Source organism: Helicoverpa armigera, chromosome 19, assembly GCF_030705265.1.
Source record: "Helicoverpa armigera isolate CAAS_96S chromosome 19, ASM3070526v1, whole genome shotgun sequence".
NCBI classification, from domain to species: Eukaryota; Metazoa; Arthropoda; class Insecta; order Lepidoptera; family Noctuidae; genus Helicoverpa; species Helicoverpa armigera.
The window spans coordinates 10,294,234-10,309,904 of record NC_087138.1 but is presented as its reverse complement, the minus strand read 5'-3'; the positions used below and the strand labels follow the sequence as shown (position 1 = coordinate 10,309,904).

General features: G+C 36.5%; 4 protein-coding genes across 5 annotated transcripts in view; 2 read left to right on the top strand and 2 right to left on the bottom strand.

The window, feature by feature from the left end:
• Positions 1–386: 386 nt before the first annotated feature.
• LOC110373947 (uncharacterized) lies at positions 387–3,110 on the bottom strand. The gene is made up of 5 exons (XM_064039587.1): positions 2,947–3,110; positions 2,044–2,191; positions 1,483–1,606; positions 1,004–1,189; positions 387–585 (listed from the first exon to the last, which is right to left on the bottom strand). The coding sequence occupies exons 1-5, from the start codon at positions 3,015–3,017 to the stop codon at positions 419–421; spliced, it is 696 nt and encodes a 231-aa protein (XP_063895657.1). The 5' UTR covers positions 3,018–3,110; the 3' UTR covers positions 387–418.
• A 687-nt stretch (positions 3,111–3,797) lies between these two features.
• On the bottom strand, positions 3,798–11,438 carry LOC110373934 (uncharacterized). Its single transcript, XM_021331428.3, has 4 exons — positions 11,204–11,438; positions 8,200–8,345; positions 7,494–7,695; positions 3,798–6,991 (listed from the first exon to the last, which is right to left on the bottom strand). Exons 1-4 carry the CDS (start codon positions 11,309–11,311, stop codon positions 6,899–6,901), a joined length of 549 nt encoding a protein of 182 aa, XP_021187103.1. The 5' UTR covers positions 11,312–11,438; the 3' UTR covers positions 3,798–6,898.
• Positions 11,439–11,683: 245 nt separating this feature from the next.
• Positions 11,684–13,546, top strand: LOC110373946 (endoplasmic reticulum-Golgi intermediate compartment protein 2). Its single transcript, XM_021331453.3, has one exon. The coding sequence runs from the start codon at positions 11,810–11,812 to the stop codon at positions 12,965–12,967; it is 1,158 nt and encodes a 385-aa protein (XP_021187128.3). The 5' UTR covers positions 11,684–11,809; the 3' UTR covers positions 12,968–13,546.
• Positions 13,547–13,712: 166 nt separating this feature from the next.
• The window catches only part of LOC110373944 (uncharacterized), a 146,786-nt gene continuing 144,827 nt past the window's right edge, over positions 13,713–15,671 (top strand). For both annotated transcript variants that reach the window (XM_049841644.2, XM_021331441.3), the window contains exon 1: positions 13,713–14,133. The gene's annotated coding sequence lies outside the window, so the exon portion shown is untranslated. The remainder of the gene's footprint in view (positions 14,134–15,671) is intronic.

Sequence of the window (15,671 nt, the reverse complement as noted above, 5' to 3'; positions counted from 1 at the left end):
GAAGGATTTTTTGTGTTTCCTGTTGGTACAAACAAAAAGGTGAGGTTTAAAAGCTGGCAAAACTTATATATCAATCGTCGTCGTTGAAAAGAGGCAGTCGTTGATGACAAAGCTCATCCAGTAAGGATTTATTTTTTGCACACTTATCACTATTTCGCCCATTCAGCAGTTCAAAGTACCTACTGGAGTCCTACTAACGTTATAAACGCATACTCTTTAACGCTAGGACTGTTTTATTGATTCTGATCAAGCTTTACGGATATGTAGTTTATAGGTATATTAGAATAACATTAGTTGGACCCTAAATCTATGCATATAGCTGTGCTATTTCACGTGCGGATTAGGTCCCAAACTGAGCTAGTTTACGTAATAAAACCAACACCGTAACACAAACAATCAATTTTATTGAAGCCCCTCATTATATTCTATAAGTGTACATATAAGGGTTCTTCCAGCGTCCGTATCTCGGCTCCTTGCGGGGTTTGCCGAAGGGATTCTTCTCCAGCACGACTTTGGCCAGCAAGCCGTGGTCGGCGCCGTACGTCGTGTCTCCCGTGCTCACGCGTAATATGCGACGGAGTTCCTCTGCAGAAAAAGTAATTCGAGTTTTTATTGATTGAAGAAGTTAAGGATCTGAATTGATACGATATAAAAATAAATTGAGGCACCAAACACGATTCGAATCAATAGTTCTATCAGTCTAACCCTACTAGCGGCTTCTCTTGGTTTCGTCTGATTTCCTTGGGAACTACTTCCCGTGCCCTGACAAAATGTTGATACCTAGCTTTTGTCACGCAGGCTAACTATCGTCATAACTTACTTACAGTCAAAATTCTATACTCAAAATCACTTAGAACTTAGAACAACACACTATCTAATTCACTTAAACTTCTCATTGATAAAGCGTGGTGTTTAATGCTCAATCCTTCTCTGTGTGAGAGGAGGCTTATGCCCAGCAGTGGGACAATTAAAAGGCTGATGACGATGTTTTGTTTTAACGTACTTTGCAAAGAATCATCAAACTTCGGCTTCATGGACATAGCAGACGGGGGCTCCGCGTATTTCTCCGGTCTTGGACAGCGGTAGGACCCTCGTTGGCTGGTGTCCGGTATCGGGATGTCATCAGGCAGACGCAAGGTCTGGAGGGCGCGCGCTCGGCGGGTTAGGTTGACAGACATGAAGGGGAGATCTGTGATGGGGAAGATGAAGTGAACCATCATTAGATACACTATGATGCGCAATATGTCTTAAGTAAAGTACACATCACTACACTAGGTACGTACTAACGTAACTTAACATTGGGGCTAAGGTCTGATTGAAAAAATTCTAAGGGATGCCAGGGAGAGGTCTACATTTAGCACTGAACACTGAACAGTCTATAGCATCTTTGGTTTTATCACCCGCTACTGTGGCTTTATATGAGTGGGTAATTACGTTATGCTGTTATTAAGCAGTTCACATAGGAAACTTGCTACTATTTACCTCTAGAACAATACTTAGTCAAATATTCAGTCCTCTTCAGGTCCTTTATTTCATTTTCAATCGGCGTCGGGTCGATGTCCGTCGACATGTACTTCTTGGTGATTTTAGGATAATCCTCTTTGAACTGGCAACATTAATGGAAAGAATTAATAAACAGTAAGGTACGATTAGTGGTGAAGGAAAACATATAAAGGAAACCAGGACTCCTAAGATATATTTGAAATCACCAAGCCGCATTGAGCAAGCGTAGTGATTATCGTTTAATCGTTCTGGTGGAGAGGTGAATAGAAGCCTGTGCCAACGGGGAGACAATAAAAAGGCTGATGGTGATGAAAGTACTAGCAGCGGTTACAACCGCGCCCCATGGGAACTGCTCCGCGCACCCTGATTGAAAGTAGCCTACATGCTATACTGATAAGCAATATTGCTATCAAGTTTTATCAAAATGCATTCAGTAGTTTTTGTATGAAAACGGAATAGGCATCAATAAATACAAACCTTCGTACCTACCTAGTAATAGTAGGATTAATAAGATTTCTAGTGAGGCTTATAAATAGGTACCCTTTCAACAGCTCCCTTGTAGTATTCATGAGTCATAGGACAAAGCACGTCAGGATATTTGCGCGGTTCGTCCACAGCCTTGAGCGTGTCCCGGCTGAGGCCCACGATCAGACAGTCATCATCCACTGCCATGCGACGAGGGCTTTTACTGGAGAACAAATCGTCATCACGCTATTTCAATAACATAAGTAATGTTCCTTTAGATTTATATTTTCTGTTAAAAAGTCCATGTGTCCATGGAGTTTCTTGGCGGTTCTTCTCCATGAGACCAACTCTTTGGAACCGTGCAACTAGCTTGAAGTTTCGAAAGATGTTTTGTAGGCCTATTCCAAATAAAAAAAATACTTTGACTTATTAATAACAAAAATGAGCCGAAAGACCTCTGAATTGGGTGTTATCGTGACATGGTGAGATATGATCTTGCCTTAACGGATGCTTCTTTGATTGACGCGTTTTACCATAACGCATTTGCGTTTTGCCTACGTTGTGTCTATCTATAACCTCTTTACCCCAGTTACCTAGTTGTCAGACTTTCTGGCTTTTGAGGATTCGTCGATACACTCATCCACGAACTGGTTGCGCCAAGCTTTTGTCTGTCGTTATGGGTGTTGTAAGTACGTGTACTTAGGCACGAGCTGTCTTATGCTACAATAAAATATAATTACCTACTATAATGTTAAGTAGGGACCAGGTCTCCACATAAAAACTCATCCTTCTTAAGCTCGTCGATTCAAACTCGGACTGTCTAAGACGACCCGCTGACCCCGTTTTTTTACTAAAAATAGGCCTATAAAAGCCTTTTCCACGATTCCAAGGATCTCATGCAGAAGAACCGGAGAGAAAGTTCGTAGATAATCTTTACAACAGGTTCTTTGACAAATGAATTAGTAGGCGAAAACTTACGGTTTGATCTTTTTGTGATAATCCACCATATACACGGACCGATATTCTATTTCACCGTCGAAGACAGACATTTTGTAAATTAAAATCTATTAAAAAAACTTTTAAAAATATTTTCACTCGCTTTTTCGCAATGTATTATTTGTCACAAGTCTGACATTTTCGGAAGCTTTCCAAAAGTGAAAACCTATTTGGAGACCGAACTTTACTATTGTATGAAGGTACGTTTTGAATGTCAACATGTCAACTGATAAATGATGATCAATATGATATGAGCGCTTACACACTGGCGGATTTTGTTGTGCGTGTACAATATATCGCTTATGAAAGAAATTGTTGACTATTTTTTTGTGTGGTATGGTAATAGGTGCATTGGCGCGCAGAAAATAATTATTACAGGTAATAAGCACTTGCCATGTTTTTGATGAGAGAGCTTAAAAATTAAAATGAATAAAGAATTCTTCCTATTTTATAGACATCCTTGGTTCACGATACCTATTTATACACACTATTTGTGTGACCAAAACGCTTTATTTTTTATATTATTAATTTAATGCTTTATTTATATGTTTCAAGCAGAGTCGTTTGTCTAACTAAAGAAAAAGGTCTCTGCACACAGTGGGCGCGGCGCGGCGGGACGGGACGGCGACGCCACACAGAGCCGTCCCGCTCGACGCGACGCGACGCGACGATCTAGTAAAATTTGACGCGTCGCCGTCCCGTCCCGCCGCGCCGCGCCCGCTGTGTGCTAAAACCTATATTGTCTTGCGATTTTGGCGGCAACACAAAAACTTTTAAATTAATCTATTAACCTTGCTCCGCAGATAGAATAATAGAAATAAAAACGCAAATCATTTAAATATAAATTTATAATAACTTTATTACTATACATTAATGGTGTGCATGACAAAATAACTGGTATTCCTCAATAATAATAAAACAGTTAATAATTCTTACATTCCTACGCATTGTCAAAATAGCGTAGACATTCCCAAAAAAACGGAACAATTTTTAGTCACTTTTCGAAAACTGTAGATGGCAACACTCGTTTAACGACTGTCAAAATTTTCCAATAACTTTAATCAATTCTTTTCTCTCACAAAAAGTCCTTAAAAAACGTATTATACTGACTAAAAATCGCTCCATTTAAACAAGACTTTATCATTCCAAACATAAACTTAAAATTGAAACTTCTTACTATTAGGGCGGTCACGCACTCACGTACGCGACAAAAAAAACGCAAGACGTCACATGCATATATACAAAACATGTTACATGGCATCGGGATAACATTTAAATCAATTATAAGCTCTCTTTATATGTAGCAAAATTCTATACACGTATTTTAGCTGGATAAAATATCTCCAAGTTTACCAGCTAACACAAAATATATCCTAATTCTATCGATATAAGGTTCATTTTGTATTAGCAGAGTGAAACTTGTGGATATTCTACCTGGCTTTATATTCTCTATACATTATGATAAAACTAACTACATTCAGTCAGTCATCTTGTTATCTACACGTTACTGCTTTGATTATTTGCAAGTTACCAAAATGTTTTTAAGGAACCTCTTTCACATCACTGAAATAAATTGTCCTGCCCAGTGGAAAATGATTAACTTTTTTTCGTTTTTGCAAAATAATCAAAGCAGCCACGTTATAACTATGAAACACAATAAGCCCACGACAATAACACATAGACAATCTGCATCACAGATGTAAGTTTAGGCTTAAATCGGTTATTTACAATTACACATCGTTAATAATAATAAATAGACGCAAACTTGCGATTAATCGCAGATATGCAAGACTAGTCGCAGGTTTACAAGACCGCCTTATTTAGAGAAACAAAATACAAAATCAATTAATAATTTTTTAGGTGGTTTAAGAGCGGCATTGAGGCACACAAAGTGTTGAAATGATTACGATCTTTATAGCAATAATCTAAAGTTCATATTTGATTGATATCATGATAGAAACTTACCGCTTGCTACGCAAAATTGAGTTCTAATGGCAAAATTAATACGAATGAAAATCGCTTGAAATTATTAATTGATTTTTGTTTCTCTAAAAAAGGTTCAGTCGCTACATTTTGTCAATGAAGACTTTTTGGTTCTAATTTAGGATATTAGTCAAAATTTTAGTTTACACACAAAAATAAACTGAAACATGACTGCAGGAATTAACTTCGAATCAAATATAATAATAATTATGGAGTAAATTGTCGTTTTTATCAGAGCAACATTAATTAGACTGTCAAAAGATTGTCTCGGTACAAAATAATATCATGTTAATAAGTCTAGTTTTATTTATAATGCGAAACTTGCCTAGGCAAAAAAGAATAAACTGAAATTAAAACATAAATATTGTGCTTAGCAGAAAATGTTTCACCGTGTTTTGAATACCGGCGTAAAAAAATTTGCAAATGGCAATTTATTATTGTTTATACAAGGCGATTAAAATTTGCATAAGCATATTAACTATAGAGGTATAAACTAGCAATTATTTTCGTAAATACTTATTCTCATTTTGATCGCATTGTATTCAGTAAAAAGGTTTGTTAACCGACCATATTTGCAAAAGGAACTTGAGCTAAAATCACACTGGTATTTTTAAAAGTGATGTTACATTACTCCACAGAAAAAGGTGGCACGATGTTGCGCCACTGTTGCGCAACTTATTGAATTATGGATGTCAAAACCGTCTTAAATTACCAGTATAACTATTCCTGTTAACAAGATTTTCAAAACAAGGTGGAACATACATTTATCACACAGAAAAAATACTGGTTACAATAAAACTTAAATCTATTGTAAATATTGAATAAATGATATGATAATGGTCCTATGCGGTACAAATCAATTTCTAGACAATATAGACCAATATAAAATATTAATAAGTTCTAGTTTTAGCCAAAAGTTATGTAAAAACGAACCATAGACCTACAAACATTTAGAATAGAACAATAAAATCGTTGTAAACGGATAACAATTTAGAATATTATAAATTCACCCACTATTTTTGAAATAATGATTTTTGTAACAGCAAAACAAGACATAATATAGGTAATAATTAAACAATATAGTATTTCGCGAAGTTATTTACAATTTCGTTGAAAATTTTTACTTTTATAGATTTAATGAGAAGAAAGAATGTAATAAAAAAATTAAAATTATGTATATTGAAAGTATATAAAAAGGTTAGACAAGATAATTTTATACATACTAATACACAGTTCTAAATTGCATTGACTTGCTCACAAATAATATTTGCAAGTTTTCTGCTATTTTTAACATGCCAGACTTTTTTGTCTCTTTCTCATCAGTTTGCAAATACATTTAACAGAGAGAGACGGAAGTCTAAGATAAAATAATTTTAAGTCGGAGTTTATAGGACAGTTTATTTAGTTAAAGTAACTTATGAGTTATATGAAAGTCTAGCAGTTTTGACCGATATCAAATATGGCGGGATTAGTCTTTTCCTTCAAGTTTATAACAATACATGTACTCAGCACTGGTCATATTGAATGCATTTTCAGCTATTGGTATCTATAATAAGTTTTTATTTTAAAAAGGCAGATAAGAGTTCAAAATAAAGTATTTTATGAATCAGGCTTTATAAGTCGATAATAGTATGTACTCTCTAAATCCGCCTTTTTTAATAAAAACTTAATTCTGTCCAGCAAAGTACAAACCATTCAATAAATATTAAACACCAATTACAATGGTCCTTTACTTTAGAGGCCTTTTCACACCAAAATACAGCTTTCACACTAAAAGTTGCCCGACAGTTGCGCAACTGTCGCGCCACAATCGCGCAACTTTTTTTCGGAAAAGTATTTTTTGATGTTTTTTTTCTAATTTCTCATTGTATTTACCTATCTATGTCCCCCGCCGTTCGCGTCCGTGTCAGTATGGGCGCTCGTCCTCGCAGTACGACGCCGTTCGCCTCTGCTATGGCACCCTGAACGGGACCACTAAGTCCTCGTGGTGTTCCACTCGGAGCTCCGAAATGGCAGCTGCCGCTTTCTTCACAGCGTTCGTTATCTGAAAGTTTGTATGTGTTTGTTAGCATTGGGTTTCTAAAAATATTGAAACAAGTCAAGAGTATAAACGATCATTCACAGACTTTTCTTTATCACCATAAAATGCAATATAGGCCAGTAGTGGCCGGCAAATAAATTTAAAATTTGTTTAAGGTATGCATTTTATCTTCTGCCATCAATTGCGTACCAAAAATAAGAGGAAAATAACCACCTTCCTCGGTTTTTTTATAACCTCATAACCTCCACTCTCCAGGTTGTGGAACAGTCATCATAAATCACGACAAATAAATAAAATAGTAAAATAAAATAAAAATCATTAGGCTAAGAATCAGCCCTTTTTAAAAGGAAAGTTTTACAAAACAGCCTCCAAAAACGTCCGCCCTCACAATTTCTTATGTACTTTCGCAGGGAAGAAGAAATGGCGGAACATACTTCCCAGCATCACAGTTCCGACTTTACAGTTCGAAGAACCACTTACAACTCAAACAAAGAATTGAACTTACAAAGTCTTTATCCTCAGCCGGCAGCGCAGGCCTGGCCAACAGGGCGGCTCGCTCAGAATGCGGCAGATCAGCCAGCAGCCGCGGCGCCGGCGCCCCGGGTGCAGGGAGCCCGGCCACACGCGCGCTGTACACGCGAACGCGCTCCGAGTACGCGCTCGCTTCCAGCGCGTATGGGCCTAGAGCGCCTACGTCGATTACATTGCTGGAAAAAGGAGAAAAGACCATGAACATTTTTGTAGACAGAATACGAAAAGAAGAGGGGGTAACCAAGGGGTATTGAGTTGCCCGGGTAACTGGGTTGAGGAGGTCAGATAGGCAGTCGCTACTTGTAAAACACTGGAACTCAGCTGCATCCGGTTAGACTGGAAGTTCACCCAAACATAGTTGGGAAAAGGCTGGAAGATGATGTTGAATCCGAAAAGAAGACACTAATTTCTGGAAGATGATAGAATTTGGTCTCAAAAGGGGAGACGACCAGATAAGTTCTTTAACAAAACAAGGTTTTGCAGTTTGATCTTTGCAAAGCCCAGACACAGATTTACAAGGCGACCACCTCAAGCAGACACACATCGAAGACCCTGTTTGAAAAAAGCTTGAGAAGTACCTTTGGAAATAGCTGATTCGATGTGGCTAGAGCATCAATGGTCTTCGTACTGAAGATTTGTGTGCTTATATACCAGTGTTCCCAGACTCCTGCAGTACTCACGTGGCAGTCTCGTGCAGTATCCTGTTGAGCGCGCTCTGCTCGTCAGGCTTGCGCGGCGGAGTGGACGCCGACGCGGCCGGCACCGGCGTCTCCTGCTGTTGTTCCGTCACTTCTAGTAGATGAGTCCTCTCGTTCACTGTGTTCTCCTGAAAATTATAAATCTAAATTGTATAAGAAGGACAGGCTATTTTTCTTGTGCTCAAACAACATCTTCGTCACTCGCCTACCCTTATCTCAATGTCTCATTTGTGGTCGACGCAAAATGTGTACCTATTCCATACTTTTTTGTCTGACGTCATATAACTAGTGACATTCTATCCAGCCATATCATCTTTCAAACAATCCATTCATCGTTTCTATGTAGGTCAAACATAACGAAATACTGTTCTTTAGTGCATCATGAATTTACATGAAATGTTACATTATGCATATCAAAGTGAATGAAATATAGTTTATTAAATAAATGCATTGTTTGCGTTATTATATAGAAGGTTTATCTTGTTACAGTTGCAATGAATTAGTAGTTTCATTGGAAATTCATTAAACAGTTGCAATGTAGACAACAGTCATATATTTCTGAGAAATAAAGACTTATTTTTTTTTTACTTTATTGGTACACAAAGACAACAGAAAACTGGTCTTGGTATTTATAAACTTTGGCTCAGTTTGCATAAAACCTGTTTCTTTGGTTGGAAAAAGGCTCCACTTTGTTTACATCGAGCATACTCCTTTAATTGTCTTTTTTTCTTCAGAAAAAGGTAAACAACTGATCTTTCTTTGTTGATATCGCCAGCAGTAATTTATGTATCAATATATCTCCATAACAAAAATGGTTTGCATGGCATTGTACCTACATAGCTTGGTTGTTGAGAGCAACCAACCTTTTTCCTTAATAAATTTTACATACACAGAAATCATCAAAAAAGAACACAAAGATAAATATAATAAAATACGGCATCTTATGTACATACTTAAATTGACTCTTTACTCATCACCTTAAACTTATTAGAATTTTTTATATCTAAAAACATAGAGCAGCACAAATAAATACTTTCTGAGTTCAATGACCTACGATTCCACAATGCAATACATAGTTATATCTATAAATATTGAGAACTGCACACTGGTGCAATGAATCACATGAATGACAGAGTAGATATAACAGTTGTTACAGACATGTAATTCTAAACCAGGCTTACATTACAACTGTGGCATAATCATGCCACAGAAATGTTTGCTTTCAATCCATGTGGGAAGTGCATATTACTGGGTTTTTATATTATGTAGTATTTTTTTTGCAGTAGTACTTCACTTCTTAACAAAAGAAATACCTTAAATACTTTGAACTATTGACTGAAAATGTGATGGTTCCAGCCCAGCTGTAATATACCTACATTGTTATCGTAGACTATTATTTATACTGCTAATATTTTTCTCAGATATAGGAATTAGTTGTATTGTTGGTTCAAAAATGAAGAAAGTAATGAATGGGTGTAGGAATTATACTCCTAAACCTTTATATAACATGATGCTTTACATATTCTATTCAAACAGCTACAGTAGTTATAAATTCAAAGTAAATTATTTACAAGTTGAGTTTAAAATTAATCTTATTTAAAAATTTAATAGCATTGCAAAACAGTTACAACATTGTATACAAAATCATCATGGCCGACCATGTTGTTATGAATGTTTTATATGCTATCTGAATATCAATTTCCTGCTCTGAATGGCAATTCAAAGGTCAGTATTTTCATGTGTTTTACTTTTTATCCTACAACTAACATTTAAAGTGAACTTTAGGATTAAAAAAAAATCATATTGATTTATAACTAAAACTTGTTAAAAACATTTCGTATCAAAGATAATACATTACATCTGTCGTTGTTTTAAATATCTAGTAGTTGTGACTAGGTCCTACCCCAGTCTGACCCACATATAGAGGGAACCATTTCCCATTCATGGATAAAAGGTAGCTTCAAATAAAATCCATTCAGTAATTTTTGATTGAAAGATTTACAAACATACATAAGTACAGACTTGGTCATTTCCAATATAAGTAGGATAAAAGAATTTGCATCTTTATCTGTTCAATAGGTACCACTTAAGACTGCCTCTATACTGACTCATTTAAAAACGATATAAATGTAGTTAATAGCCAGATGTCAAGGATAGATGTATTTGATAACAAATTCAATGTGACCCGATTTTTTATCATAGTGACATTTAATTTGTTAAAAATATATTCAACTAAAAGTGGGTGGATACTGGGAGTAAATGAATTGAAGGAGGTTATAATTAACCACTCCACAATATAGACATTATAGTTAAACCATCTGTGTGTATTACATATGACTCATGGGACAGTTGAGTTACCAAGTTACTTGACAGTCAAGTACTAGACATCCAAAAACCAATTTTGCATGTTGAGTATCTTTGTTTGTGGATAAAATTTAAAAGTGACTAGTCAAAATTCAAGATCTTTAAACTGGTTATGAAACTAGGTCAAATTTTATTATTTTATACAACAGCATCATCAAAGCTACAAGCTTTGCTATTGTAAAACAATGTCTAATGAGTAGTGATTATTATGAATGTTACATGCACAGTAGACCTTGTTTTGACCATTCCTTTCAAAGGTTTCAGTACTCATACATAATTTATGGTCACAGACAATGGACTTGATACATAAACATTGCACAAAGACCTCCCTGGAACTTGCTAAACAATGAGCTATTTGTAAACTCTGCTAGCTTCGTTAATATCAATTATTGAACCATGCTGTTTGTGTATTTAACCAGATAAAATGTCAATCAACTAGGAATTAAACTACAAAGATAAGCCATTGTATGTCAGTGTCAAAGTTGGGAAACGGGAAACGGACAAACAGATTCTTACTCACCCATATTGCACACAATATTCAACCGTGGTCGTATTTTATTGTTCACAATCTCACACACACGCTATTTTACCAATTAACGCGTAAAATATCCGTAAAACTTACCTGTGGATCCGTGTCTTTGTGGCAAATACTATAGCAGCACCCCATGACGGCGGTTTTTAGCGAGTCGAAGCATGAATGCAACGAAGTGTCTTCTTCGTCGGACTGCATAAATGTTTGTATTTATTGTCTCCTGATGCGGATAAAAATAGAAAATTCCGTATTTCGCAGCGGGCGAAACTCGGCAAGCCAATATGACAGATAATATGACACTTGACAGCATGACACAGAAATTTTAATTGTCGCTGTCATATGGTTTTAGTTCAGAAACTTTCTTAATTTAGGATGATCTCAGATTTTGCTAATCTTGAAATGAATGGCTCACGAAATATTTTGAATAACGATACTTAAACAATGCCATAAGCGCTTAGTATGTAGTATTTGTTAAATGCGTAAAAATCTTGTGAATCGTATAGGTCTGTTGCATTCCACGTCGCATTTTGTGATTCGCTGGTTCCTCTGAGTAAATCTGTCAGTTTTCTAATGTCAATGACTCGTTGACGTTACGTTGTCACACACTTCTTGTCAAGTGGGTAGAGAAGCAATAATAAAAAGTTAAAAACACGTCGACTGGAAAGCTCTTGAGATAATAGTAATTCTTAATTAAACATGTTAAGATATAGAGGTAAAAAGAAAGTTATTGACCGAGTGAAGGAGCTAGACGCTTTTCCTAAAGTGCCGGAAGAATACGTGGACAGTACTCCCGTAGGCGGTACTTTTTCAGTTATCGCCTTTTTTATAATTATGTGGCTGATATACAGTGAAGTTTCCTATTATTTAGACAGTAATTTAGTGTTCAAATTCATGCCAGATATTGATATGGACGAAAAACTACGAATAAATATAGATATGACGGTTGCAATGCCTTGCTCAAACATTGGAGCTGATATTTTGGATTCTACCTCACAAAGTGTGTTCGGTTTCGGAGAATTACAAGAGGAGGATACGTGGTTCGAGCTTACCCAGGAGCAACAAGACGCGTTCGATGCTGTGAAGTACTTAAACTCCTACCTCAGAGAAGAGTACCACTCCATATGGCAATTGTTGTGGAAAAAAGGCCATGGGTCTGTTCGAGCGACGATACCAGCTCGAAAGTCAAAGCCTAACCGCCGCCCTGACGCATGTAGACTTCATGGTGTGCTAACACTGAATAAAGTTGCCGGAAACTTCCATGTAACTGCAGGAAAAAGTTTACATTTACCAAGAGGCCACATACATTTAAACATGCTCTTTGATGATACTCCACAGAACTTTAGCCATAGAATACACCGTCTGAGCTTTGGTAGTCCTGCCAATGGAATTATATACCCTTTAGAAGGAGATCTAAAAATCACTCAAGACGAGAATATGCTGTACCAGTATTTTATTGAAGTTGTCCCAACTGATGTGGACACTGCATTTGAAACTATAAAAACATTTCAGTACTCAGTTAAAGAACTAGAAAGACCAATCAGTCATTCTCGAGGATCCCACGGAGTACCTGGAGTATTCTTTAAATATGACATGGCCGCATTAAAAGTCAAAGTTTATCAAGAAAGAGAAAATATATTACAATTTACTTTGAGACTGTTCTCCATTATTGGAGGTATATACATAGTACTTGGTTTTATGAATACAATCGTTTTAGCTGTAAGAACTAACTTTTTAAAGAAGGCTGCACCGAATGTCAGTCAGAAGCAACCTTATGAAGCTAAGACGCGACCGCAGACCAATCCGTTGTTGGTCACACCAGATCTAAGTGTTCCACTAGAACTAGTGCGACCCTGATAGTAAATGAATGAATAGTCATAGGATCTAAATATGAATCTTATTCTAGTATTGTATATAAGAAATCTAAGTATTTGTTTTCCAGTGTAATCGAATTTGCATCAATTTTTATTATTTATTGTTTCTGTTGCATTTTTATTGCCTTCAATTATTGCACTCCACTGTTAACTAAGATTGCTGATAAGTTAAGTAGACATATTTTTACACGATTTTTATATATTAATTGAGATTATTTTATATTATTGTTAAATTGGATTTTTCTAAATTATGTAATTTATGTCTGACCAATTTATTTTGTATAGTTTTAATTGCTTTTAACTTTAATTATACATTATTATCTAAATTTATTTTTTATGCCATCGAAAGTTACTTTATTATTCTTTGACTAGATCTATTGTTTTCTTCCACCCAAATATAAGACTGAAGATAACACTCCTATATGCAATGAGTTTGTAAAATTAGTCCTTGTTACAACATGGATTTGGACACTACATAATGAATGAGTCATAATTCTTTGTAATACACTTAATTGGCGGAAAACATCTGGGTCGATAATGTTCAATAAAATAATGTTTTACAGGCAGGTGTTTTACTTCCCCTTAAATTTAGCAAACACGCGGGGCTAGGGGGGTTGGTAAACGGTTCTATGCGCTGTTTCCCTCGCTCACACGCGGCTGGCGTATCTTCCCTCGCTACTCACGCTCCGCTTCTCTCGATTCGTTTTGTTCTCGTCGCGCGAAGCCGACAGCCGAGCCGGCCGCCATTCGCGCGGCGGCATCGCCCCACGACGAACGTGTGACCGCGTTCGATCAACGAAAACAGTCGAAAAGTTTCCCAACTTTTTTAAACGGGCCCATGATACAACACTTTTTTCTCCAGAACCAGCAGTGCGGTGAAATAAAAGTGGTCAATCTTGACGAGTGTTTGTGAAGTGCGTCCACGTTTTTTTTATGCGATCGCAATTTACCGTTTCAATTGTACTTTACTGTTTTGTTCGATAAAAAAGCGCGTAAGCTAAGTTGCAATATTCGTCGAGAGGGCCGTATATGGTACAGTTGAATCTTGGGGGCTGGCGTCGGTGAAAGTAGACCTTTGTTAAGTTCAAAAGGACACTGGCGCGTGCAACTGGCTCGAAACTACACGTTTCGCCTGCAGTTTGCGAGAAGGTGAGCGGCATGAATTACCTACTTACAAAGTTACTCTTCAAACTACAGTTATCTTTACAACGAGAGTTTTTTTTTTATCACTGCATTCAAAATTGTATTTCTTTCACTTTGGAATTAATAAGATAAGTGCCGTTATTTGACTTGCTATCAGTTGGTTTACTTAGTCAACACGTTGCTAATGAGCTCAGTTATTATTTTTATACATCACATGTAGTGTTAAACTCAAACAAACCCGAGTTATCTTTCGTTCGTTACGTTTTCAAAACAACATCGACCAGAAAGAAACAACCTTAACTTTTTATTTTGGAAAAGTGAAGGTCCTGTTGTCTCTGAACCTTTTTTCCCTTCGGACGTAAAACGAATGTTTCTAATTCGTTCGGTTTCGTAAAATCGATAGTTCATTAAGAATGGCAGCCAGCTGAACGGCTCCGATGCCATTCATGCACCGCCAACTGTAGGTCAGTGCCCTATAGCCTACCTGTTGACTCGGCGCTCCCCGACAATCCGGTTCTCCTACACCACAGCGCCTCACTGAAAAAAAACGTCAGGTTTCAACTGACATTGAATAATAAATCGATGGTTTCAACTGGTTCTGATAGAAAAACACGTTGAGTAACAGATGACTTGACTCGACTGCAAAAAGACCGAAACGATTTACTTTTCAGAGCCTCAATTAACTTACTCGACAGACTCTCTTAATTAAGTTTTTTTTTTTCATAAGAATTAGAAAGATAGCGAAACATTGAAGGCGATCTAAATCGGTTCAATGATTTTGAAGATTATAATCTCGAGAACAAGGTTAGGAACTTTCTCTCGGCTGAAGATAAGCAAACGAAATTGACACCCTTTATTACCGGCGTCATTACTGGCAAAAAGACTAAACAAATTCATAAGAAGAACTTTTCTTGTAAAGAGTATTTAGAAAAGATGGCAATTTTTCGAGATTGCTTCTATTAACAATTTGGCAACACAGGAAATTACAAAAAGATACGATCTTTTAACAAAATTACTGATTGATAAGTTTATTATGTAAATTTTCAGTGGTTTAGCTATGGAACAGTTATTTTTCACACTTGCATGAACGATGCGCAATTAGTCCGAGTTCTGAATATAATTCCACATAGGATAGTGCCTACCACCTACTGAGCTTTTAATACGTTGTGATGGCCAGATGCTATCAAATGATACAATAAGACGAGTAATTGCTTTTTAATAGCATTTTTATTGATCTGAATAATAAGCTTTAATTAATCATCATTCATTCGGAATTTGCGATCGAGATCGTAATTAGAAATCGGTCTATATTTCGTTCCTACGGTTTTGAATGGTTTAAAAACTGCTGACACCTGCAGGACTGGGTAAAAAGTTCAAAATTGGTCTTTGGAATAGTTTAAATTAATATCCCACACATGGAACTAGGTGTTATTCTCACAGAGCGTCGAATAGATAAAAACGTGTTTCGTAATTTTAGGATCACTAAAAAATTCTTCGTCGAGTAGTTTTTGTTGATCCAAGCCACCTGCGGAACACGCTAAGTG

Coding starts and splice junctions, on each gene's coding strand:
- LOC110373947 (XM_064039587.1), bottom strand. CDS start 3,017: ATGTCTGTCTTCGACGGTGAAATAGAATATCGGTCCGTGTATATGGTG. Junction 1,607..2,043: donor ACAAGGGAGCTGTTGAAAGG/GTACCTATTTAT, acceptor TAATGTTGCCAG/TTCAAAGAGGATTATCCTAA. Junction 586..1,003: donor GTTTGATGATTCTTTGCAAA/GTACGTTAAAAC, acceptor CTTTTTCTGCAG/AGGAACTCCGTCGCATATTA.
- LOC110373934 (XM_021331428.3), bottom strand. CDS start 11,311: ATGCAGTCCGACGAAGAAGACACTTCGTTGCATTCATGCTTCGACTCG. Junction 7,696..8,199: donor ATACTGCACGAGACTGCCAC/GTGAGTACTGCA, acceptor TCCTTTTTCCAG/CAATGTAATCGACGTAGGCG. Junction 6,992..7,493: donor CGGCTGAGGATAAAGACTTT/GTAAGTTCAATT, acceptor ACAAACTTTCAG/ATAACGAACGCTGTGAAGAA.
- LOC110373946 (XM_021331453.3), top strand. CDS start 11,810: ATGTTAAGATATAGAGGTAAAAAGAAAGTTATTGACCGAGTGAAGGAG.